A 26,747-nucleotide genomic window follows, 5' to 3' on the forward strand; every position below is an offset into this window, starting at 1 on the left:
TTTTCAGCCGGATGGTGGTGTGGTGGCGCACACCTTTAAATCAGGGGGCAGAGGCAGGCAGATCTCTGTGAGTTCATGTCAGTCTGGTCTACAGAGTGAGTTCCAGGACAGCCAGGGCTCCATAGTGAGACCCTGTCTCAAAAACAAAACAAAACAAAAACTCATTGAATAAAAGAGTGGTAAAAGCAGTAAGACAGACTGAATATTGTGAGACTTTCTGAAGCTGTGGCCAGCAGCAAATTCACAGCAGCCCTGGGTCACAGTGAAGGCTCTGAGCATGGGGGCGGACTCAGAAGAGGACACTTCCGGTTCCCTCCCGGGACCTCGGGTGGCCCCTCTACGTTCAACTCCTGATGGAATTTTGTTTGGTTATTTTTGTTTATTTATTTGTTTGTTTGTTTGTTTGAGACACAGTTTCTCTGTGTAGCCTTGTCTGTCCTGGACTTACTTTGTAGACCAGGCTGGCCTCGAACTCACAGCGATCCTCCCACCTCTGCCTCCCGAGTGCTGAGATTAAAGGCATGCGCCACCACCGCCCGGCTCAGCTCCTGAGACATTTATATAATGATAGCTTTTAGAATATTTGGAGAGGGGCTGGAGAGGTGGTTCAGTACGTAAGAGCCTGGTTTAGTGCCCTCCTTCAGCAATCACTAATTCCTGTAGCTCCCCAGGCAGACATGGGCCTCAGAAACCCCCACCCCAGGTCACAGTGGAGTGTCGTAGAGCCCAGTCCCTCTCAGGTCACACACAGGTCTCCACTGCGAGTGTATATTCATGGTTGCAAATTCCATGTCCGGTCAAGAAGACAGCACTTGGTGGTGCTCTTCAACCTCCCTGCCTCCTCAGTTCCCTGGGCTTCGGGAGGGGAAGCGTAGTGTTAGCACTAGCTCCTGAGCTGTCGGTTTTATAGAGATACTTTTGTTTTCACTTTGCAGCCCTGTAACAAACACCTGGGATAAATCACCTTTAAAAGACCAGAGGTTTCTTTTGGCTCATAGCCCTAAACACTTCAGCCCACCATGTGTTTGCCTGTTGCTTTTGGGTGTTGGGCGTGGAGTCACATCTGGGCAGGACGGCCTGCGCCTTGTGTGATGGCTGGGCACCTGAGAGAGCAGCCAGCACTCGAGTCCCGGTATTTCCTTTAAGGGGCGCTCCCAGGGACCTGATTTCCTTCTGCTGGGCCTGACCTCTTAAAGATCTTCCTTCTCCGAGAAGCACCACAGGCTCTGGGCTATACCTGCATTAACACATGGCCTCTGGGGAACACTAATTCCGAATCATAGCACGTTTCCAGAGCAAACTAATTTCTCAGAAGAGAAAATCGGGATACATTTGAGATTCACAATGAAACATGACATTCAGACAAATGCACATAGATTTAAAAAAAAAAACTGGGAGAAAATGAGACAGCCACCCGTCCCCTCCCCCTCCCCCCCAACTACCAAAGGACAGTGGCCAAGTCACATGATTCTCCTTCTCGGTAGAGTAAGCAAAGCACTCATCAATAGGTCCCCAGTAAAGCAGTAACAAGTGGATACAGAAATGGCATGTACACTAAAGCACAGCCAGGGAAGACAAGAAGTAGCAACGATGTTTCAAAAGACAGACCCAGTTCCCTGTGGCATCTCCATACTGTACTTGAGGGAAGTGAGGACTCAGGAAACACCTGGGGCTGTCTAAATCCAAAGATGCACAGAGGGAGCTTGGTCACCAGACAGTAATTAAGCTGTATGTGGCTCTCTGCCTTTCCTCCGTTGGTGGCCCGTCACCAGCTCAGGGACGCTGTGTCTTGTCAGCCCTTGGGCTTCTAAAAACCCCCGCAGACTCACAAAAGCATCTCAAATGTTGGTTTAAAAAAAAAAAAAATCCCTACGTGATGTCCAAAGAAAAGTCCGTTCACCAGCACTCTCCCCCTTCCTCAGAAACATGATCCCGGTGACAGAGTTCCGGCAGTTCTCCGAGCAGCAGCCAGCCTTCCGGGTGCTGAAGCCATGGTGGGACGTGTTCACGGATTACCTCTCGGTCGCCATGCTGATGATCGGAGTGTTTGGATGTACTTTACAGGTAAGCACCCGACCCGTGGAGGACCGAAAGCCAAGCAGCGCGGCTTCAGAGGCTGGCTCTTCTGGGCTGAGGACGCATTTGCTGGTGGGAAATGCCTAGAATACATGGGAGCCTGGGTTCACTTCCCCAGCACTGTACGGGAGGAGAGACTGTGCTGGTTGCGCAGTGGGGGTTGCGTGTAACTTTTTTGTTTGTTTTGGTTTTTTGGTTTTTGAGACAGGGTTTCTCTGTGTAGCCTTGGCTGCCCTGGTCTCGTTTTGTAGACCAGGCTGGCCTTGAACTCACAGCGATCCGCCTGCCTCTGCCTCCTGAGTGCTGGGATTAAGGGCGTGCACCACCACGCCTGGCTGCTTGTAACTATTAAGCAGTCTTCTCCAGCGCTATCTGGTGCTGGCAATTACTTGCTGAACTTTCTTGTTACGATGGTGCTGGGCTGAGAACAACTCAAAGAAGCTACTTCCTCAGGTGATATTTGATACTGTCAAAAGGGGCTCCTTGCCTTCCATCGCGACGGCATGCCTTCACAATGCCAGCTTCAGTTGCCAAATACAGCTTCTTGCTTTTCTTTGCCCCTTTTGCTTGAGCCTAAGTTTTTCTGGGAGAATTAATACTGGTGAGATTCCAAGATGTGCTCAGTGTTTAGTTCTGAATTCAAATGTTAACTCCGATCATCATAAATGCATTCTATGTAGAAGCTACGTATCCATAGATAAGTCTAGATGTATCTTCATGCCTGTTACTGTGGCAGGCACCACACTCTGGAAAGCAGACAAGATTTAGTGTGGTAGTGTGATGCTGGCTCCCCGGCTTGGAATTACCGAGGAACTCAGCTTAGCCTGGAAAATGGGAGCATGAGCTGGCCAGCTGGGGTGGGGGCTGAAGACAGAAGGTACTGGGAGAGGAGAGGACTGTAAAAGTAAGAGAGAACACAGCATCGGTCAGGAACTCTCAGACCGGGGCGTCATTAGGATGGTAGTCAGTGCAGCGCCTGTGAGCGGAGTCATCCAAGGGGAAACGGTAAGGGAAAATATTGCTTTTAAATTATCTGTATTGTTAGTATTATCAGTAGGCCCGGCTAGTGTTCAATCAAGACACCGACACCTGTTATATTCTAAAACAGCCTTAGTTAACCTGGGGCAGGGCAGACATTAATCCTCTAAACTACTTCCCATAGTGGGGCAGGTATCGGATCCCTGCCCCAATCCCATGTCATCCGCTTCTAAAAACTTCTATCAAGCTACCTCCCATCCATAATCCCAAATACTTGCTACTGTTCTTCATCTGGGCTGAATCTCCATCTCTTCCATCTAACCCATGGCAGCCTTCTTCTCCTCCCTTCCCAGGACCCTCCAGTCTCTCTTTCTTCTCCTTCCCAGAATTCCTCTCTCTCTCTCTCTAAGCCTGGGAACCTTAGCCACACCTATCTCATCTGCGCTGCCCAGGTGGGATGGCTTTTTTATTAATTAGCATCAAAATATGTCAGACCATCCCCCAACAGGAAAAGGTGTTAGGAATAGCATTTTCTTGCAGTTGAGATGGGATCTTTAAGGCCAAAGGGAAAACCAGAGGGTTCCCTGCTCAGGGAAGGTGTGGACAACAATGGTGGACAGCTCTCACCTAGTTCACTGACTAAGAAGAGGAACTAACATCCAGGCCCTTATAAATCCTAGTTTTGGGGGCAGGAGAGACAGCTCAGCAGTTAAGAGCGCTGGCTGCTCTCCCAGAGGATCTGAGTTCAACTCCCAGCAACCACACAGTAGCACACAACCATTTATATACTGGGTTCTGATGCCCTCATCTGTCACGCAGATAGAGCACTCATACACATAAAATAAATAAATCCTAAAAGAAAAGAAAAGAAATCTTAGTTTCAGTGTTTGGATAAGTGGATGGAAGGTAGAGTTTGGGGGCTTTGTCTTGGGGTGGTTGAGACCTTGAGGAAGAGCACCTAGAAGAAATGGGAAAAGAAACCTCCAAACAACAGCACGGTATAGAAACGAAGCCTTTTAAGGGTTGGCATTGCTGATCACCGTGCCCTCATGCCACTGTGTGTCCGGCGTCGTCCTGCATGCCTCACTCCTTCCTTGCGCCAACTCTAAGGTCGGAGCTGTTGTTTTCCTAAGTACACAGAGGGTAAGGAGAAGCTTCCCAGCGGCTAGCGAAGCTCCCAGTGTAAACCCAAGCATTTTGGATCCAGAGTCCTTGTTCCTGGTCCTAATGTCACACTTGCTGTGCATCATGGGATGAGAAAAACGTTTTACTCCCTAGCCTGGTGGGGGCACTTGGAAATTGTAACTAGAAGAACTGCACCACATGCAGGAGTGCACACGCTACATGTGAAAGCACGCACACTACATACCTGCAGCTTGTGTAGGGGCCATGCATGCTACATAAGTCCCACATGTGCAGGGGCACGTACACTACATAGTTGGGGAAAGGAAGGAAACAAGTAAAGTCAGTGAGTACATTACAAACAGGGAGGGATGAATTCAGTCTAAGACCTCCCACCTGTGGGCTCTGAACAGACGCCACCAAACCTGACGTTTTTCGGTTTGTTCTTCCACTAAATGGATCTTGGCAACTTCAGCAAACCTCTTTTTCTTTCCCTGATAAACGAGGCTTCTCTTGGGGCTGTCACTGTGTCCGAATCACCACCCCGGTGCTTGGAGGCCACTGTTAAAGTACAGGTTGCAGGAATGCAGCCGCCGAGATGCCCCACGGTCACCCTGAAAACAAGAGACAGTCACTCAGTGACCATTCTCACACTGCTCAGCGTGAAGTGAAGTTTAAAGTGTATTTTAGAACCACAATCGACCGCGGGTAACCAAAACCACAGGAATTGAAATTATGGAAGAAAGGGAATTGTTAGAAAACTTAGAATGCAAGGAGGGCCATAGAAAAAAGAAAGCTGAAATACGTAAGTGGAGGAAGGACAACAGAAGCCGGGAAGTGTGGCTTTTGGCTAAGGAGTTGAAGTAAAGCAACAGGCTGGAAGGAGCACTTCAAGCTAGAAGCTAGAACAAGGGTCCAGGGCCGTGGAGTGCTGGGCCTTCACTCCCTCGTCCTATGTTCCTCTGGAGACTGGATATAGGTAGAGTTTTAACTTCATCAAGTGGCAGCATTGCTTAGGATGTAAATGACCTTCATGGGACACCCCTTTTGGGCTAGTGTCCAGTTATAAGTGAGTATATATCATGGGAGTCTTTCTGGGTCTGGGTTACGAGGAGATTGGGATAGATGCAGAGAATTCCCATTGGGACTCTAGGTGAGAGAAGTATGGGAGAATGGGGAAACAGAAGGATCCAGAGGGTCCTAGAAACCTACAAGAAGAACATCATGACGGGTGGATCTGGAGCCAGGGGGCGGGACAATACATGCAGTAAGCATTGAACCCCTACTCAGATTTAGCCAATGGTCAGGATATTCTCCACAGTTGTGTGGAGAGCGGGCTCTGACTCTGACATGAACTCTGGTGCCCCATATTTGACCACTTCCCCTTGCTTTGGGAGGCCTGGTGACACTCAGAGAAAGGATAAGCAGGCTACCAGGATGAGACTTGATAGGCTGTGACCATATGGTGGGGGAGGAGGTCCCTTCTGTTATAGACCTCAGGGAGGGGAATAGGGTGAAAGAGGGAGGGAGGAATGGGAGGATACAAGTGAGGAGGTAACAATTGAGATATGATCTGAATAAATCAATTAAAGTAAAGAAAAAGAAAAGAAAAAAAGATGTAAATGACCACTGATTGGTCATCTTCATTTAAGCTGAGAGAGCAGTGATTGGTCATATGGCTGGATTTCTGTGGTTGGGGGGGAACATTTGTGTATAAGCATGCACCTTGTGTCTGTTGGCTTCCAAGAGGCACAGACTCTGTTCCGTCATATGAGCCGGGGGGGGGGGGGGGGGAGCTCCTCGTGTGGTGCTGACCCCAACCACAAAATTATGTCATTGTATTTCACAGCTGTAACTTCTCTACTGTTATGAGCCGTACCATAAATATCTGCTTTATTATACAGGATATCTGATATGTGACCCTCGAAGGGGGTCTCACCCCCAGCTGAAGGCCTGCCGCTCTAGCCTGTGCCTTTTACCCTGCCCTCTGCTGTAGAATATTGGGGAAGGGCTGGGGGCACACATGTCCAGACTATAAAAGGACAGTGGGGAGGGAGGCAGATGTGAAGTTACAAAGTTCAGCCTTACAGACTCAGACTTTTTAAGGTTGCTCACTGTTGCCTGCATGAGATAATAGCTTCTGCATTAAAGAAACAAGAAGAAAACTGCTATAAATTACTAAGCAGAATCTTTAAAGTGCCCAGGAGCCACACTGCAGGGAACATACTGTTCCTTGAGAAAGGAGTTTGAGCTCCTATTTGGACTCAGCTTCCGGAATCCTCTGCATCGGTTTTAGGGACTGCCAGCCTCTGAGACACAAGGGGCTCTCTGTGAAGCTCACATTCCTTTCCCATCTCCACAGCAGTATTAAAATGGCTAAAATATGCTTTATGCCTTGATAGTCCCCCTGGTAAAAGGAAAGTCCAGGCATTCTTTGTGACCTTAGTTACCAAGCGAGTTAATTCCCAGGTTTGAAAACCCAGCAGGGAAGAGGTACAGTAGTTGGCCCGTGGAGTGGCGAGGAAATGCTAGGCAACAGCCCGAGGATCATGGAAACCGCTTCCTGTGAGGCCAGCCATGCTTGCTTATCTGTTTATTTCTGAAATGCACTGTTCATATAACACAGTACAGTGCACCTTTAAGAGCACTGGGGGAGCCAGGCGTGGCCAGCACTCAGGAGGCAGAGGCAGGCGGATCACTGTGAGTTCGAGGCCAGCCTGGTCTATCTACAAAGTGAGTCCAGGACAGCCAAGGCTACACACAGAAAACCTTGTCTTGAAAGAACAAAAACAAAAAAACCAACAAGCCAAACAAAAGAGCACTGGGGGGAAGTCATTATCAAAAAAAGGGGTACTGGCTAGGCCCCTTCTTGCCCCCAAAATGCAAAAGTTGGAATCAAGCCTCTCAGTGTTACTCATCTGACCAATATTTATTCATTTCAAAGCAAGCAGCAGTTTTCAAAACCACAGCAGCAGAAAGACCTGTGTAAAGAGCATTCCTTACGTGACAGCAGTCCACAGAGAAGAAACAAGTACCAATTCTTCATTAGCCAAGAGGGCCTAGGAGTGTGCGTATCCTGTACAGTCATGGCCCCTCAAGGACCCACAGTGTAAACATCCAACTTTGTGCTATAAACAGCTCTATTCAAAACCTCAACACACTCTGTAAAAGAGACCAGACCCTGAAAGGTCAACACGTTACTTCCTGGAAAAAATCAGATTGTTTTAGATTTCTGCTCCGTGACTTTAGGTTATCTTATAACCAAATCCACAACAGCCTGCGGGCAGCCTGGTACAGAGTGAGCAGTTAGGGACCAGAGGCAGGAATTGGGGGTGCCAGTCCCTGGAAGCTCCCGGGGACCTGCCCTGTGATTATTACACAGGGAAGATATTTCCTGCTTTCTGAGTTGGGTGGGAGCCACAAAAGAATTATTTCAATGGCTTAAAAGACGGAGAAAAAAAAAAAAAAAAAGAAAAAGAAATGTTCCGGTGTGTTTATGTTTAAGCTAAGCCCTGGGGCAAACTGGCCAGCAGGTTCTTGCATAAACCTGCACAGCTGAGCTTGTTGGGGGACCCTTTGGTTTCCGGTGTGTGTGTGTAAGTTCTTCTCTGTACAGCCACGGCAGATGGCTTTCCATGAAAAACCTCACAGGCAGCTCACAGAGAGTCCAGGCAGGAACAATGACCAGCTTCAGTGGTACCGGAGGGCTCCGTCGCTCTGAATTTCTCTTCTGCTGCAGGGGGAGCCCAGAGGTCCTTGCCCGGCCTCAGTTTGAGGGGAAATGTGCTATGCCAGGGGAGTAGCAGAGACACCAATGAGCAGGTTTAAATAAGACCTCAGTTGGTCCTGGGGGATCACACTTTAGGACCTGGGCACATAGAGCACCATAAACTTGACACTATCCTGGGCTACATCCAGGCTAGCCTGGGCTACTGAGACCCAGTTTTCTTTCTTGCTTTTTTTTTTTTTTAAAGATTTATTTATTTCTTATTTTGTATACAGTGTTGTGTCTGCATGTGCACCTGCATCAGATCACATGACAGATGGTTGTGAGCCAAGTGGTTGCTGGGAATTGAACTCAGGGCTTTAGGAAGAACAGCCAGTGCTCTTAACCTCTGAACCATCTCTCCAGCCCCCTGAGGCTCAATTTTCAAGAAAGCAGAAAACGAAGAGACAAAGGCTTCATCTAAGTTTCTCTGTGCCCACATCGATGTCACTGTTCTACTTGGGACTCTGGGAGGTGTTAAGTTAGAAATCATTCAGCTGTGAAAATAACACCGAAGGGTCTTCTCATCTGCGGCGGCTGGGGAACCGTGAAGGCGGCATGACCCCCAAGCCCCGTGCTACCCCACTACGGAGAGCTGTCTGCACTAGGGCCCCTTCATTGCTGTGTTTTAGTCAAGCACTTGCTCCTTGCAGGGACTTTGCTTCTCATGTTCCGTCGCCGTGACAATTGAAGGTGCTGTGACCTCCTGCCACCAAGAATAACGTATGAGTTACCTTTCACCCCACTCTCCTGCATTTGGCAAAAGGCAGGAGTCCCGGTGCTGTTCTCAGACCCTGACCACTGTCCATTGCCGGTCGGCGAGTGGGGACGCTTCCCTGTACCTCACCCACTGTCGTGGCTTGAAACTATTTTGCTGCCTGTTTCTCAGTACGTTCCTTTTTTCTCCCTCAAGTCACAAAGGGCTAATAGAACACCGCGCTCTCCTCTGTGTGACACCAAGGAGCTTGAGCACGTGTTTAGTCTGTAATGCTGTTCATGTGTGTATACGTCCCTCCAGACCTCTAGAGATCACGATCCGCTGTGTGTGGTAGGACTAGCAGCCCAGGACCTCGGAGGCAGAGACAGGACTGGTGCAAGCTGGAAGCTAGTCTGGGGCAGTGAGTTTGAGGCCAGCCGGGGATGGATAGCAAAATAAAAGTAAGATCGGGCCGGGGTTGTTTACTATAGCATCGGAGGGGCTGACCTATTTTTTTCTCCTCAAGGTTGTGTCTGAGACCCCTCGGTCTCCTCACATTAGACCTGCTCTTCCTCTTCTCCGTGACTCCTCCCTGTTTTCTCTACCCCCCACCTCCACCCGCCCCCAGAACACTAGACTCCTGTACCCCTGCAGGAATCTGAGGCGCTGTGCTGACGAAGCTAAAGAGGAAGCACGTTTTAATTGTCAGCTGGGAATTTTCTAGCTTGCTGCTGAAGTCTTTCACACAACGCGTACTTCTTCCTCTTAAGCTAAGTTTCCTTTGTGAAATCACGTGTTTTTGTTACTTGCATTTAAAAAAATCCCTGTCACGTGATCCATGGCATCATGGTGTCAGGTGGACTAAGGAGAACGTTTGGGTCCCTGTTCTTTGTCAAGCCCTGGAGAGGGGGGTAAAGGCAGTTCACACGTCATCCTGGGGGCCAGGAACTCACTGCATGTAGTATGTAAATATGAGTCGGGCATGGCTGCGCACACCTGTAATCCCAGCCTCGGTGAGCCGCGAACTCAGCCCATAGCGAGCTGAGGCAGGGGGATGAGGATTTCAAGAGCAGCCTTGGCTACAGAGACAGCTCAGGGCCAACCTGGGTTACATGAGAACCTGTCTCAGAAACAGGATAAGTGACTATGCTCATTAATTAATTAATTAAATGCTTACTGCTAGAAAGATACATACCAACTAAAAAGCTTAAAAGGAAAAAAAAAAACGAGCACCATTGAAAAGCACAGGAGAAATCAGCAGCCTAGGAAATAAGCCAACTACCAATAGACACGACCTTCACAGGAACCATTTAGGTATTCAATAAAGTAACATTAAAGAGAACTCGAACAAATAGAAAGATGTTACACATTTTAGGTAACACCACACCCAGTCCCCAAAAATTATTTTACAGATCCAAAGCAATACTAATGAAATACTGTTAGTATTTTTTTTAGAAACTTTATAAACTCCCCCCCACCCAATTTTAAATGAAGAGCAGTTATTTATTATGATAATGGGAAAGAATGGTTTGAGGGATTAAAAGATGGAGGGGGTGCAGTGGGGTGGAAGACTGTGTTTATGTATTTTCTACCCGCCCTCTTCACCCTCCAGCTCTTCCTGCGTTTCTTCCCAAGTCTCAGACCCATGGCCTGTACTTCTTTGTTGTGGCGCGCGCGCGCGCGCACACACACACACACACACACACACACACACACACACACACACATGCGTGCGCACACACGCGTACATATGTAACTTCAACTTGCTGAACCCATTTAGTGAGGCTCGTAGGCATAAGCTCTGAATTTTAGTGTGTGAGTTTATAACCTGTAGTAGCCACCGCAACTAGAAACAGGGAGCTCTGGAGAGGGATGCCAGGATGCTGGTTTTCTTGTTTTACCATTACCCGGATGTTGTGTGACGTATCTCCAGAAGACTTTATCTGCAATGCATAGGTTCTATAGCAACATAGTGACTTGGGCTTGTTTTCTTGGGTTGGATGTTATGGACGACCTGAGTCTCAAAACCTTCGTCTCTTTTCATGGGAGAATGTTCTTTTTATTCTAAGCAAGTTTTGGGTTGGTTTTGGGTTTTTTGTTTGTTTTTGAGTTTTTTGAGTCAGGGTTTCTCTCTGTAGCCCTGGCTGTCCTGGACTTGCTTTGTAAACCAGGCTGGCCTCGAACTCACAGCGATCCACTGGCCTCTTCCTCCCCTAAACAAGTTTGTAAGGAATGGTTTATTCGTGTTTATGTATATGTGTATGTATATGTGTGTGATGTCTCCAAGGAGGCCAGAAGAGGAAGCAGATGCCCTGGTGCTGTGGTTGCAGGCGTCTGTGAACTGCCTGACCTAGGTGCTGGGAGCCAGACTCGGGTTTTCGGGAAGAGCGGCTAGCACTCTTAGCTCCTGAGCAGACTCTTCAGTCTTTATTCTTGAGTGCTTGCTTTCACCCACTGGCTTTTGACTATATGGTGGCGTCTTTGTGACAGGGGTTTGGTCTCACTCTGGAAGGCTGTGGTCTTGCACCGGTTGCCTCTTTCTACAGAGTAAGCTTGTCAGAGCTGGAGGAAAGTTTAGGAGATGTTTAGTGAAGGCCCAAGCGAGGTCATTTATCCTCGACAACGCGGTTCCTTTTCCTTGAGACTGTCTGGGGATAGAAGAGCCCTGTGCTGTGAAACTTGCGCTCTTAAAATACAGATACATTAGTGCACATTTGTGGAATGTTGACTGAGTTCCCAGGACGCTGGTAGGAATTATGGGGAATACAGAATAATTTAAGACTCCATCTCTGCCCCCAAGAGGTTGTATGTAAGAGTTACAGAGACAGAAAAACACAGTATTTACTCATCATATGTCACTTTACTCTGTAGCTACAGGCACCATGTGAGGCTCTGACTTCAAACTTAGTTTGGCTCCTAAAGATATTCAAACTGTGTCAAAGTTGGAATTCATGTGTGTACTCATAAAACTATACAATTTCTATAGTGGATACCTATAAATAAATATCAGTGACTACAACAGAGACAAAAGAATAAGTCTACTTTGAAAATCAAAGCCCTTAATGTTTTATACAAGGCTAGAAAACTATAGGAATAAGTTACATTTCTGAATAAAGTGTTAACAAGGTATTTCAAAAGGCAGGATTTGTAGGACATAAATGTTCACACAGATAATTTTAATAAATAAGGACTTAAGAAGGGAGGCAAGGAGGAAGGGAGGAAGGAGATAGGTGGGTGGATAGACAAACGGACAGAGACAATCAGACACTTCCTGATTAAAACAATAAAGGCAGGCAGGCGGATCGCTGTGAGTTCGAAGCCAGCCTGGTCTACAAAGTGAGTGCATGACAGCCAAGGCTGCACAGAGAAACCCTGTCTCGGAAAAAAAAAAAAAAAAAAAAAAAAAAAAAAGAATAAAGGCATGAAGTATTAAGAGATCCTTTCCGCGTTTCACAAGCTGAGACATTCGCTTTCTAGGGAGCTCAGAATGCTGGCACTATTTGAGCTCTGCTATTAAACCAGTGTCCTCAAAAGCTGGGGAGTTCTCTGTTGCCACCCAAAGCTGGAGCCCTGGAACTTGCTGTGGTGTTGAGTGTTACAATGTAGTGTTTTACATTGTTCTTAGGAAATGCTTTCTGCCTACAAGGCTGGGTAGTGCATTCTTTTCTGAAACACCATGGACACTTCTGTATTTTTAGTTTCTGTAACCCCCTCAACCCCAAATAATTTGCCTACCTAAGCCGGTTATCAGCCACGTCAGCATTTTATTTTGTAAGAAACCACAAGTGTTCACTAGAAATACAAAGTGTAAGTATTTTTATAGCTCTACCTAGAAAGGTCAGTTTCAAGTGAAAAATTAAATCTTTCCTCAAAACTTCCAGCAGAATATGCGGTCTGGGTGTGTTCTTGACAGGACTTGAGGTAAATTTACCGGTGTTAGTGCTAGTGGAGGCCCAAGGTTGGCATTAAGTATCCTCTTCTTCCTCTTCCTTCCTTTCTCTTCTCTTCCTCCTCCTCCTTTTTGAGACAGGGTCTCTCTGTGTAGCCTTGGCTGTCCTAGACTAGACCAGGCTGGCCTCGAACTCACAGGGATCCGCCTGCCTCTGGCTCCTGAGTGCTAGAATTAAAGGTGTGGGCCACCACACCCAGCCAGGTGTCTTCTTCAATCACTTCTTCACATTAGTTTTTTTTTCTTTTTGTTGTTGTTGTTGTTTTGGGTTTTTTGTTTTGTTTTGTTTTGGTTGTTTGAGACAATGTCTATGTAGCTGTGAATGTTCTGGAACTCGCTGTTTACCCCAGGCTGGCCTTGAACTCCAGAGAGCCATGTGCGCCTGCCTCCTGGTGCTGGAACTACAGCCTGGTGCCGCCATGTCCAGCTTCTGTAAGGGTTCTGGAGATCCGAACTTAGGTCCTCACACTAGCACTTTCCCACGTAGCCCATCCCCAGCCCACACGTCAGTTTTGTTCTGAAAATTAATTACAGTATAATTGAAATATGTTTCACCTAGCCTCTTTAGCCATAGACTTCAAAGGACCTCCACGTAACTTGGGACATTCCATGGGACTGAAGTGTGAACTCTTAGGTAAACCGCCCAGAGACTGAGAGAGACCCAAGGTACCTACTTGCTTCTCTGTGCAGGTGTTCGATGATGATACTTGGCGTGTGGGAATTATTGCAGAAGATGTGCAGGCATAGAGAGAAAGCTAGGCATAGAAACCATTCAACTGATGCTAAGGCTGGGGCCCCTGCCCTCAGTATCAACAGTCTGGTGAACTGGGCAGACCTCAGACCTCACCAGGACTTTCTCTCCTGTAAAAGTCCTCTCAGAAGTGGGGGAGGGGGCTGCTTGGCCTCTTTGTTTGGCATTATGATCTGCCATGCTCAGTGTAAAATAACAACAGCAATAATTAAGCAAAGCAGGGACGAGGAAGAGCTGGGTAAACTAGCAAGGAAGTGGACAGGGAGAATGGGAGAGAGAGCGGAGAGAGACAGGTGCTCCCATCGGAGCTGTTGTCCTCCCAGGCATCCTCTCTGAGAAAGGAGAAGCTTCAGAGTGACTCCTGTGTGGAGGGTGTGCTCAGTGCTGGTGTGTGCTGCTGCCTCCCACGCTGTAGTGCACGGTGCTAGTGTGTGCTGCTGCCTCCCACACTGTAGTGCACAGTGCTATTGTGTGCTGCTGCCTCCCACACTGTAGTGCACGGTGCTAGTGTGTGCTGCTGCCTCCCACACTGTAGTGCACGGTGCTGGTGTGTGCTGCTGCCTCCCATGCTGTAGTGCACGGTGCTGGTGTGTGCTGCCGCTTCCCACGCTGTAGAACATGGTGGTAGTGTGTGCTGCTGCCTCCCATGCTGTAGTGCACGGTGCTAGTGTATTCTGCCCCCTTCCACGCTGTAGTGCACGGTGCTGGTGTGTGCTGCCACCTCCCACGCTGTAGTGCACGGTGCTGGTGTGTGCTGCGGCTTCGCACACTGTAGAAGGGATTCCTTACTAATTTGGATGTTTCTAGTATTGAGTTTTTTGTGTGGCTGATACATCTGGGTAAACCAGAAGATTGGTGGTTTGGTTTTTTTTTTTTTTTTTTTTTTTTTCTTCCTTTAAACATTTCTAGCTGCTGTGGTTGCACTGCAGCTCACACTCATCAGCAACCCACAGCTGCTGAATAAGATGTCAGTCAGTCAGCCTTTGCATGACACTTCAGAAATAGTTTTCCCTATATTGTTTCAGGGGCATAATTACAGGTAAATATTTCAAACTTATCAAAGAAATAAACTGTCATGTACAGTGTATATTCCAAATGTTTATCCAGAGGTTTTTAAATAGCTACTGGATTTTCCTGGGTATTTTTAACTTCAAAATAGATGCTTCCTATTGAACTCTTACATTTCTATGGATCTGATTATTTACTGATCTACTTGGAAAATGCCATCAGCACCTCTAATTCTTGTGCCACCCCCCCCCTCAGTTTTTAATCTCTCTAACTCCTTGTCGGATGTGGAGCTGTGTTCTTCCACAGAAGGAAGCAGGCAATATCAGTGTAACCAAAACACAGGAAATGGAACCATCCCAGGTGTCTGGAAAGTGTCCGGCCAACCAGGAGTTAATGGTATTAAATGATAAAGGTAGACACCGTTGCCCAGTCCTCTCAGAAACTTTGCTATCGGCGCCTGTGGTGATGGGAGAACTGTGGTTATGGAGCCAAGTATCAAAACACAGAGACATCTTAATGTGACTCCTCCCGACTCTGGCACTCTGGATCTTCAGCAGGCTGCACTTAGCTCTGGCAGTTTGAAAAATGTGCATAAGAAACTGTTTCTTCTCAGGAGAAGGTAGCTAGCTGTCAGATGCTTCCAGAAGTTAATGGCATCCGGTTTTAGGGATTCGTGTACTGCTGGGACTTGTCGTCCTTGGGGAAAGACAGTGTCTATTCATCTGGTGCTCACTGCATTCCTAACGTGAGATCAAGCCATGGGGCTTCAAGTGGGGGCGCCTCACTTTGAGGGGCGTATAGTGTTTAGGCGTTCACTCGATCTGCGCTATAATGACATGAGGATTCATGCCGTCCATCACGGTGCCATTTCGTATTCCTCAAACAAAGAACTTTCTGTTGATTCATATTCGGAAGATTTGCCCAAGTCTGGTTTCTGTGAAATGCACAGAATGCATACAATTGTTATCTTCTACTGCTGAAAAAGTTCACACACTCATGATACGTATGGGCATTATCTTCTCCACACTGAGAAAGATGCGCGTTTGTGTGCAGTCCTTCGTGAACCTCTCGCTTTCCATCCTCAGGGACGAGCCACTGACCTGATCAGTGTGGCTCCCTCACTTGTAACCAATGCTGTGTGATGCTGATAACTGGGAGGCTGGGGGGCGGGGTGGGAGGTGGGAGGCAGGAGGCAATGCTGACAACTCTGTGTCTGGGGAGGGGGGGAAGCTGGCAACTCTGTGTCTGGGGAGGCGGGGAGGGGGGGAATAGGAGGGAGGCTGGAAACTCTGTGTCTGGGGAGGGGGGGAAGCTGGCAACTCTGTGTCTGGGGAGGGGAGGGATAGGAGGGAGGCTGGAAACTCTGTGTCGGGGTGGGGGGGGGAGGTGGGAGGTGATGCTGGCAACTCTGTGGCGGGGGCAGAGAAAGCTGGCAACTCTGTGTCTTTGTTCTTCCTCTGCTTTGGTTCTCACCTATACAATTTCATCTCTGTACACATTACTTCCTGACAATCTTGTAAGTTTGAGCATCTTCACTACAAAGGCACAATCCAGACAACAGAGCATCTGTCTCCAAGGCCTGGGGGAGAGGGCCACTTGGCCTTGTTTCTTCTTACAACTAATAAAGACAAACTTTTCCCTCAGTTCTTGTGTGTGTGTGTGTGTGTGTGTGTGTGCGTGTTTCAAAATACACACTCAGGAGCTCGTGCATGGGAAGAATAGGAGCCCTGACACTGCACTACAGTGGTAGCTAGTACTCACATTTATTAAATAACCAGTTAAACTTTCACAATTTGCTTGAGACTTTTTTCCCTCTTTTGGCTCTGGGGGTCTAAACTTTCTCCACCTACTTTGTGCTGTTTCCTAACCACTCTGTAAGTTTGAAGCCACCATGGCCTAGAGGGACTCTAGACAACAGGCGACTATGCAGTACCTTCAGGAAGAATCTGAGCGAGCTGAGAAAACTCTTAGACCTGAGTGACAGAAGCCAGCCAACCTGAAAAGGCTACAAGCTGTCCGATTCTACTGTGGAACATTCTGGAGAAGTCAAAACTGTAAGGACGGTAGAAATATCAGTGTTTGAGGCAGGGGCAGAGTTCTGGGAGGGACAGTAATGGACAGAAGAGCTGTACCGAGAGACTGCTCTGCAGGATGTCACAGCGATGACTATGTGTCATAGAGCTGCCCAGACCCATAGATACAGAAGACCAGGCGAGTCACCAAGTAACTGTGGACTTAGGGCAACAGCGGCATCTTGTATAGGTCCGTCTTATCCATTGTAGCACCATTAGGGGTGCTGGTAAAAGGACTCAGCATGCATCTATGAACGGGAGGCTCATGGGACGTCTCTGTACCTTCCTTCTATTTTGCTGTCAATCTAAAGCTTCTCTTTAAAAAAGAAAGAAAGGAAGGAAGGAAAGTCATTTAAATAACAGGGGGAAATATATGCGCACACAGGCCGGAAGCCAGGGCGAGGGCACAGCTCTTTTTCTTTTCCATTTCCTCTGGAGACAAAGACCTTGTTTGTCCTGGTGACAGTGACGCAGCTGAGTGTGGGTCTCACGGATGTCTGTTTTTGTGCTCTGGGGTAATTACCCCCAGATACACAGGGGCTCGGAGGACAGCAGGTTCACGATAAGACGATTGCAGAGCCCCCCAAGGTGTTCATTTCTTCAGCATCATCTGCCCTGACTTTTTCAGTTCCTTCTCGTTCTCTGAAAGGTTTTATGATACGTAAGACATTTTCAGTAACCTCGGAACGAAGTCAGCATTTTCTGAGTTAACACTTCCGCCCTGAGAAGAACACAGGTGCCCGTTGGCCTTGGTTCTTTTTCCCTGGGGATCTGGCCTCTGGGAGACGGAACTTAAGTTTCCATGTTGATGCTTCAGTGGCTTTAAGAGCCACTTCCCTCCCGTTTTATCCCTTTGCCCGGGAGAAGTGAGTAAAGACTGACCGTCCATCTTCCCGGTGTCTTTCTCTCTCTCAGCCAGTGCAGCCTTTTGTTCCTGTCCCTGGAACCTACACGGCTCTAACCTTCCATTCCCCGATGCCCTATCCAAGTCTAGAAACCTCAAGACCCAATGTGGTCGGGCCTCCTCGTGGAGCCTCCTACTGCACTTCCTGTGCCGCCCTGTGGAGGGCGTTCTGCCTCACTTGTACTCTTGCTGACTTTTCGCACGGCCGTGTCTATCTGTAGCGAGATCGCAGAGCAAGCGTTACTCGTGCCACTGTGCTTTTCCGTGTCATAGCCGTATCGCAGATACCTGGTACCCTTTAGATGATGAAGGCCACTTCCTGGTGTCTCTGGACAAGCCATGGGGAATACAACTTGGGATGTATTTCCTGCTGCATCCTAAGATGACAGGAATAATTTGACTTGTCTGACTTGGGGCACCTCTGGTTATCAGTGTTGTGGGATATAGCATTTAGTACCAGCTATATGCATCTCTGCTAAGTGAATGGAGGTTGACAGAGACAGTTCCAACAGAGATGTGTATTTAATATAAAGGTTAGTCAAGACATTAGCATTATGAGGAATCTTTGTTGCTTGGCTACTGCCAAAATAAACTTACACCACCAAGTCACCTCTTCCCTTAAAAGACTGAATATCTTTGGTGTAGTCCACCTTATTTGTGTGTGTGTCTGTTCTACCAGTTTGGATCAAATCTACCATAGGTGCACTGGAATTGTAGCTCAGTTGGTAGAGCCTTTGCCTAGCATGCACAAAGGCCTGGGTTCAATCCCTAGCATTTCCCAAACCAAGTATGGTGGTCCTTGCCTCAGCACTTGGAAGGTAGAGGCAAGAGGATCGTGAGTTCGAGGTCACCCTCAGCTACTTAGCAAGTCCAAGGCATGTGTCTGTGATGCGTGAGACCATTTCCCAAAAGAAAAACCTACCCAGTGCAGCGGTCAATGCAGAGACTCTCAGCTTACCAGACCGCTGAGATGCGTGACTGAATGCTCATCCTAAATGAGGCATCTGACCAATGGCTTGTGGACTGGCAAAGAAGAAAGTGCAGAAAGAATGTAAGAATCGCAGGATAAGGAGGTGGGCCGTGAGATGCTGTCTTCCGGCCATGACATGCCTGGTGTAGTCATAAACTCAAAGTAGCTGTGATGGCCTGCATAAGAAAGAGGCAGCCAGTCAGTGTCCCAGTGTGCATGGCAGCTGGGGCCAGCCAGTCAGAGTCCCAGTGTGGATGGCAGTTGGGGCCAGCCAGTCAGTGTCCCAGTGTGCATGGCAGCTGGGACCACCCAGTTAGAGTCCCAGTGTGGATGGCAGCCGGGCCATGAAGCCCGTTACCTAGCTGAGCAGCTGTTGGCAGCTGGTGTCCACTTGAGGAGGAGTCCTTTTCCTAAAGGGTTGACATTGGGTTGTCCACGCTCCAGTGAGTGTCTCCGTACCTATACATTCAGTCATCAGAAATTGGACACAGTATGTTATTTAGAATAATAACATAACCATCTTCTGAGAGACTTCATCCGGCAGCTGATGGAAACAGATGCAGAGACCCACAGCCAGCCTGAGCTCAGGGAGTTTTGTGGAAGAGTAGGAGGAAGGATTGAGGGAGCTGGAGGGGTCAAGGACACCACAAGAAGACCTACAGAGTCAACTCACCTGGGCCCATGGGAGTTCACAGAAACTGAACCACCAACCGAAGAGCATGCAGGGGCTGGACGTAGACCCCCTACACATATGTAGCAGATGTGCAGCTTGGTCATCCTGTGGGTCCCCTAACAATGGGAACGGGGACTGTCTCAGACTCTGAGGGGACTGCCTCTGAGTGTCTTTCCCCTAGCTGGGCTGCCTTGCCTAGCCTCAGTGGGAGAGGATGCACTTAGTCCTGCTGTGGCTTAAGGTGCCAGGGTGGGTTGGTACCCATCTTGGGGGGGCCTCCCTTCTCTGAGAAGAAGGAAAGGAGGGATGGAGGGAGTGAACATGATAGAGGGACTGGGAGGAGAGGCGTGCGGGAGCTGAGTTCAGGCTGTAAAGTGATTGAATGAATGAATAAATATATAACTTAAAAATAAAAGCATCATAAAGGTGGGAGGAGGAAGTATTGGGAGGGTCCAGGGAAGTGGGAGAGGAGATTTGATTTGGGTTGGAAATGGTTAATATACATTGTATATATGTATGAAATTACCAAAGCATAAATTTTTAAAAATTCCCTTTATTTAAAAAAAACAAAAAACAAAACTGCCTTAGTGTAGTGGTGGCACACGCCTTTAGTCCCAGACCTCGGGAGGCAAAAGCAGGCGGGTCTCTGAGTTCAAGGCTAGTCTAGTCTACAAAGCAAGTTCCAGGACAGGGAAACCCTGTCTCCAAAAAGAAGAGGAAGAGGAGGAGGAAGAGGAGGAAGAGGAGAAAAAAGGAGAAAAAGAAGAGAATCTGATTTACCCAAGCTGAGCAGTGATAGCACACATGAAGCCCCGTCCTGTCAGACTATAGGCCACAGACTAAAGAATACGTGGAACTGCCAGTGAATGTTGTGTCTCGTCCGACTTTGTTGGAAACATGCACATGTGGTTATGGCGAACCTCACAAGACGCTAGATTTCAAAACATTCCCTGTTTACATGTGGAGTCATGGCAGGTAAGATAGCAAAGCACAGAGGTGGGCTGCAAACCCAGACAAGCGTGTCCCTGGAGCAGGAACAGAACACTGAGTGGGCTAAGTCAACTACCAGGCTCTCTTCCAAAACTGAGTAGCCACAGACAGGACCTCGCTCCTGCCAGTAAAGGAAGCTAGAAATGCTCCAAGCAAGATAAGCGACTGGGGCCTGGCCACTGTTTGAAGCCAAAGCCCCTCTTCCCAGAAGGATCTGGAAAGAAAGATAACCGACCAGATGCTCAAGCTGGTGCCTCAGAGGACACTGCCCTTGGGTACCTCCCGGCCAGAGCTCCAGCCGACCTGCTCACTGTCTCCAGCACAGACAAGGAAGTTGACGACATCCCAGTGAAACACCAGAGCTCTGCGACAATGCCCAGGGATGGCCCCTGGCCAGATGGATGCAGAACTCGCAAGTGGACAGCGGAAACACCTCCCACTCCAAATGCGTCTTCCCCAGAACAAGTGAAGAAAACTGCGAGAAAAAGAAAAGGCTGAGGTGAAGCTGGGTATGGACATGCGTGTAATCCCAACACTCAGACAGTCGAGGCAGGAGGATCGCTGTGAGTATGAGGTCAGCTTGTCTCAAAGGGAAATGAAAACAATTTTAAAGGAAATCTGACATTAAAATGAACAACTAGATTGGCGATTCAGCCAAGAGTGGATGAAGTTCTGAAGCAATGGACCAGGAATTTAAAATGATTCTACGCAGAATGACCAAAGAAGCAATGGCCGCTACACCACAGCCGAGCAGGTAGCTGTGCCGAGAGCAGATAGGAAACGTTCAGAAATCTTGGAAACAAAAGTTCACGGGGAACAGAAGGTGGATGGTGTACGAGGCCCTGCATTCAAACCACGGCACCCAAACCAGCAACTTCAAAAGTGGACTCTAAAACATTAGCTAAGGGTCGGAGAGCTGGCTCAGCAGTTACAAGGACCCAGGTTCGATTCCCAGAACCCACACTGGCAGCTCTCAACTGTCTTTAACTCCAGTTCCAGTCAACCCAGTGCCCTCTTCTGGCTCCCTTGAGTACCAGACATGAACCTGGGGCACAGACAAGTTTATAGGCAAAACATCCGTACACAGAAAATAAAAACTAGTTTTAAAAAAGACGAAATGATGGAACGTGTGTGCTGCACTCAGTTGCCCAAGTAAGTGGTACGTTAGAAGTGAGTTCTGGGTTCACAGATCTGAGCAGGAGGGGGGCGGGGACTGCAGAGGGCAGCCTTGCTGGAGGAAAGGGACCACAAAGCAGGAGCACGTGTCCTCAGGAGCCATGTGAAGCTGAAGAAAGTCGAATCCATCATGCCAAGTGCAGAGCAGGCGTGATCCGAGCGTACCCAAAACGGAAGAGGCGCTAGGAAACCCAGGATTCACGGTAAAATCTTAACAGCTACTATAAAGAAAGACAGGCCGCTCACTAAACAACTCAAGTGGGCAGTGGGCATCTCACCGGCAAACAGGAGAAAAATGGAATCATATTTCCAAACGCAAAGGAGAAATAGCTTTCGACACAGCTTTGTAAAACACCCCACTGTACAGTACTGTTCATCAAGAAACCAAGCGCCACCCTCAGGGACTGCAGCTAAGCTCAGTGGACACACACACAAAAGGCTTTAAGTTGGGGACAACTTTTGTTAGGAAGAAGAAAGTTCTCAGCAGCAGGAGGAGGGGGTAAGAGAGGGTGATGGGAGGTGAAAATGTATAAAATTCTCTAGGAAAGAATAAAAGCTATTTTTAATTTAAAAAAAAAAAAACTTGCTGAATAGATACCCTGAGGCTAGAGCACTTGTTGCTCTTCCAGAGGACCCAAATTTGGTTCCCAGCACCCACGGTGGGTTCCCACCACTCATGGTGGGCTGCTCACCACCCACCTGTAACTCCAGTTCCAGGGGGATATGATGCCCTCTCCTGGCCTCTGTTACATCCAAACACATGTTACACACACACACACACACACACACACACAGGCACATAAACACACATGTGTGAAAAACTTTTCAAGATAACTTTTAAAAGATGTTTGTTTAAAAAAAAAAAAGAGCAATAAAGATAGTTTCAGACCTATTGATTATATAAAATAAGAGTAGGGCCAGGCGGTGGTGGCGCACGCCTTCAATCCTGGCACTTGGGAGGCAGAGGCAGGCAGATTGCTGTGAGTTCGAGGCCATCCTAGTCTACAAAGCAAGTCCAGGACAGCCAAGGCTACACAGAGAAACCCTGTTTATAAAAAAAAAAAAAAAAGAATAGGACTGTAGCTCTTGTGCTATATGTCATTTAAGTCACCTAATTTGATTTACTGCCTTGTTCTCTTGAACTATAAAATGAGAGTCATAGCATGCTGCCTTATCAGATCCAGGTGGCAGTTCAGCCAGCTGTGCTGACACACACCTGTAGTCGGAGAGCTCTTGGAGTAGAACCAAGGAGAGTAGAAGTTCAGGGTCCCTCTCTGCTACATGGGGCATTGGAAGCCAGCCTGGGGGACATGATACCCTGTTAAGTGAAATTTAGAAATGACGATTCAAAATTAATACTGTGGTGACAGGATAAAGACAGCCTCATGCTAGCATGGCACATGTGTGCTGCTGTTGCCATCGCCGCTGCCACTGTCACCCTCAGCTGGAGAAGAGGCATAGGAGGTACCCTTCATGCCCACACTGACAGCGTCAGACCTGGAAGGACTGCTGGTGGCTCTGGCTGTGTCTCAGCAAGAATACGCCTATGCCACCATGTGCTTTACTGAGCCTTGGTTGCTGCGGCTGGTTTTCCGCTTTGAGGGTCTGTCTGGTGGGCTGGCGGTGCCCTCGGCAGCCTCTTGCAGTCGCACACTGTGCTATGGAGGCCCACTCTGCCTCACTTCAGTTTCTACCTCTGTGGTCTGTGCAAACACCTTTATTGTCTTGAGGTCTTCACTCTTGCAGAATCACCAAACACTGGGTTCCTAGTGTTTAGAGATACAAACTGGCTTTCTCTGTCCTCTTACTTTCACATTTAACTATTTGTGTGCACATGTGGGCTCAAACTCCAGACACCTGTGCACATGTGGACTCAAACTCCAGACACCTGTGAGCATATGTGAGCTCAAACTCCAGATACCTGCCTTAAAGACAACTGTCTCTATTAGCCACCGTCTCCCCAGCCCCAAACCACCTTTCCCTCACTAATGAGCTCAGTCGTCTGTGCTCTTTGGTTGTTACACAGAACTGCTGCATGCCGTCCATATCGTCCCCTGTCCCTGAGTCTCTTTGTGAGCGTGACTCCTCTAATTTGATCCAAGCAGCAGCCTGTCTCATCCCAGACAGCTTGCGCCCCGCCTTTTCTGTGTTGCACCCTAGGAGCTGCTCTGTGTGTCATCACAGATAGTCTTCTCTACAAAGCCCTGGCCGAGCCGAGCAGCAGAAGGCCCCGAGATTGTTCCCCAAGGCAGCAGATTAATGCATGGACGCATTGCTACTGAGCCTTGTCTCTCTTCTCCCATCTCTGGAGAACGTGGGAGCCCCATTCATGGTAATTGTGTGCAACGTGGGCAGAAGAAGAGCAGTAAACAAGAGCACCAGGAAGTGTTCCCACATTTCTTCCTCCCCTCATCTACGTCTCACACAAATGGAAACCGTATCCAGAGCCATCCGGGTCAAGGCAGGATGCCGTGAGGGCGTGTACTGACTCTCAGGCCACAGTGAGAGAAGAAAGATTAAAAATACAGAATATCCCCTAATTTCCCACACTGCTATGACTTGCCTCATATCCCGACAATGCCACTGCTTTGTGTCAGTCCGTGATGGGGTGAACGAAATCAGATATTTTGCTTTTCCATGACATGAGCTAAGAATAAAATCTTGGTACTGGAATCGAATGTTAACGTTCTCCAGGCAGAGGAAATGGACGTTTATTGGATGTTATTGCTACTTTCTTTGAGCTAACGACATTACGGAGAGCTCTTTGGGTAATATAATTTGAAACTGTTATTATTTCTGTGTTCCAGGTCATGCAGGACAAGATCATCTGCCTTCCGAAAAGAGTGCAGCCTGCTCAGAACCACTCTTCCTTTCCCAACGCCTCCCAGGCAGTTATGAGCACCACCCCGCTGCCTCCACCCAAAGCCTCTCCAACCAACCCCGCCACGGTGGAGATGAAGGGCCTGAAGACGGACCTGGACCTTCAGCAGTACAGCTTCATCAACCAGATGTGCTACGAGCGGGCCCTGCACTGGTACGCCAAGTACTTCCCGTACCTCGTGCTCATCCACACGCTGGTCTTCATGCTGTGCACCAACTTCTGGTTCAAGTTCCCCGGCTCCAGCTCCAAGATAGAGCACTTCATCTCCATCCTGGGCAAGTGCTTCGACTCGCCGTGGACCACACGGGCTCTCTCCGAGGTGTCCGGGGAGGACTCGGAAGAGAAGGACAACAGGAGGAACCACGTGAACAGGTCCAACCCCGTCCCGTCTGGTCCCGAAGGCGGCCTGGTGAACGCCCAGTCCCTGAAGTCCATCCCCGAGAAGTTTGTGGTTGACAAGTCTACCGCGGGAGCTCTGGACAAGAAGGAAGGGGAGCAGGCGAAGGCCTTATTCGAGAAGGTGAAGAAGTTCCGGATGCACGTGGAGGAAGGCGACCTGCTGTATGCCATGTACGTCCGGCAGACTGTGATCAAGGTCATCAAGTTCCTCATCATCATCGCGTACAACAGCGCGCTGGTCTCCAAAGTCCAGTTTACGGTGGACTGTAACGTGGACATCCAGGACATGACGGGCTATAAGAACTTTTCTTGCAACCACACCATGGCTCACTTGTTCTCCAAGCTCTCATTCTGCTACCTGTGTTTTGTGGGCATCTACGGCTTGACGTGCCTTTACACCTTATACTGGCTCTTCTACCGCTCCCTCAGGGAATACTCTTTTGAGTACGTCCGGCAGGAGACTGGGATCGACGACATCCCCGATGTGAAGAACGACTTTGCGTTTATGCTCCATATGATCGACCAGTACGACCCTCTCTACTCCAAGCGGTTTGCGGTGTTCCTGTCCGAGGTCAGCGAGAACAAGTTGAAACAGCTCAACCTGAACAACGAGTGGACCCCCGACAAGCTGAGGCAGAAGCTGCAGACGAACGCCCACAACCGCCTGGAGCTGCCTCTCATCATGCTCTCTGGCCTCCCGGACACCGTGTTTGAAGTCACGGAGCTGCAGTCCCTCAAGCTGGAGATCATCAAGAACGTCATGCTCCCCGCCACCGTCGCCCAGCTCGACAACCTCCAGGAGCTCTCCCTGCACCAGTGCTCCGTCAAGATCCACAGCGCGGCACTGTCTTTCCTCAAGGAGAACCTCAAGGTCCTGAGCGTCAAGTTTGACGACATGAGGGAGCTGCCGCCCTGGATGTACGGCCTCCGGAACCTGGAAGAGCTCTACCTCGTTGGCTCCCTGAGCCACGACATCTCCAAGAATGTTACCCTGGAGTCCCTGCGGGATCTCAAAAGCCTTAAAATTCTCTCCATCAAGAGCAACGTCTCCAAAATCCCTCAGGCCGTGGTGGACGTGTCCAGCCACCTCCAGAAGATGTGCGTTCACAACGACGGCACCAAGCTGGTGATGCTGAACAACTTGAAAAAGATGACCAACCTGACGGAGCTGCAGCTGGTCCACTGTGACCTGGAGCGCATCCCCCACGCCGTGTTCAGCCTGCTCAGCCTCCAGGAGCTCGACCTGAAGGAAAACAACCTGAAGTCGATAGAAGAGATCGTGAGCTTCCAGCACCTGCGGAAGCTCACCGTGCTCAAGCTCTGGCACAACAGCATTGCGTACATCCCCGAGCACATCAAGAAGCTGACCAGCCTGGAGCGGCTCTTTTTCAGCCACAATAAGGTCGAGGTGTTGCCTTCCCACCTCTTCCTGTGCAACAAAATCCGATACCTGGATTTGTCCTACAACGACATTCGCTTCATCCCGCCCGAAATCGGGGTTCTGCAGAGTTTACAGTACTTTTCCATCACGTGTAACAAGGTGGAGAGCCTTCCCGATGAACTCTACTTTTGCAAGAAACTTAAAACTTTGAAGATTGGGAAAAACAGCCTCTCCGTGCTTTCGCCCAAAATTGGGAATTTACTATTTCTGTCCTACTTGGACATCAAAGGCAACCACTTTGAGACCCTCCCCTCTGAGCTGGGAGACTGCCGGGCTCTGAAGCGAGCCGGGCTGGTTGTGGAAGATGCTCTGTTTGAGACGCTACCCTCGGATGTCCGGGAGCAAATGAAAGCAGAATAACTTATTTTTCATCGAAATATGACTGAAACATGCTTCTACCAAATACAATATAAAGAATTAGGTAGTCTTAATGCCTTTCCTATCTTATTTTTGTTTTTGTTTTCCTTTTTCACACAAGACATAATGTACACAAAGATTAAGTAAGGAGTATGTATTTTTTAATAAAATCTTAATTGTATTTTTTCAGTATTGATATTTTAAAGTTCTGTTTGTCCTGGAAGCTAAAGCACCTGTTTTTGTTTCCTGCCAACAGGCACAGGATAGGTCATCTGGCTTTAGGCTTTCTTTTCTCACTTCAGTTTGTTCTTGTGAGAGAGGAAGTTGCTCAGCAATCGTCTGCATATTTTAAATGGGTGGAGATACATTGCCAATGCCATTCTGCCCTTGTTTATACCTGTCCTTGTTTGTGTTTTCATCATGCATACCAAGGAGTGTGTGCTAGTTACTTTAACACCCGCCGTCTTCTTCGCCAGTCAAGTCTCTGCACTCCTGGCTCACATAGCACTGCGCTGTCACAGAGCTTCACCTTGAAAG

General features: G+C 48.5%; 1 protein-coding gene and 1 non-coding gene across 2 annotated transcripts; both read left to right on the forward strand.

Moving 5' to 3' along the window:
- The first annotated feature begins 1,905 nt into the window (after positions 1-1,905).
- On the forward strand, positions 1,906-26,530 carry Lrrc8c (leucine rich repeat containing 8 VRAC subunit C). Its single transcript, XM_051170612.1, has 2 exons — positions 1,906-2,064; positions 23,940-26,530. Exons 1-2 carry the CDS (start codon positions 1,927-1,929, stop codon positions 26,211-26,213), a joined length of 2,412 nt encoding a protein of 803 aa, XP_051026569.1. The 5' UTR covers positions 1,906-1,926; the 3' UTR covers positions 26,214-26,530.
- On the forward strand, positions 18,031-18,103 carry Trnaa-agc (transfer RNA alanine (anticodon AGC)). The gene has a single exon. It is a non-coding gene; the product is annotated as a tRNA-Ala (tRNA).
- Positions 26,531-26,747: the final 217 nt, after the last annotated feature.

The sequence above is a fragment of the Acomys russatus genome, chromosome 28 (assembly GCF_903995435.1).
Source record: "Acomys russatus chromosome 28, mAcoRus1.1, whole genome shotgun sequence".
NCBI classification, from domain to species: domain Eukaryota; kingdom Metazoa; phylum Chordata; class Mammalia; order Rodentia; family Muridae; genus Acomys; species Acomys russatus.

Coding starts and splice junctions, on each gene's coding strand:
- Lrrc8c (XM_051170612.1), top strand. CDS start 1,927: ATGATCCCGGTGACAGAGTTCCGGCAGTTCTCCGAGCAGCAGCCAGCC. Junction 2,065..23,939: donor TGTTTGGATGTACTTTACAG/GTAAGCACCCGA, acceptor TCTGTGTTCCAG/GTCATGCAGGACAAGATCAT.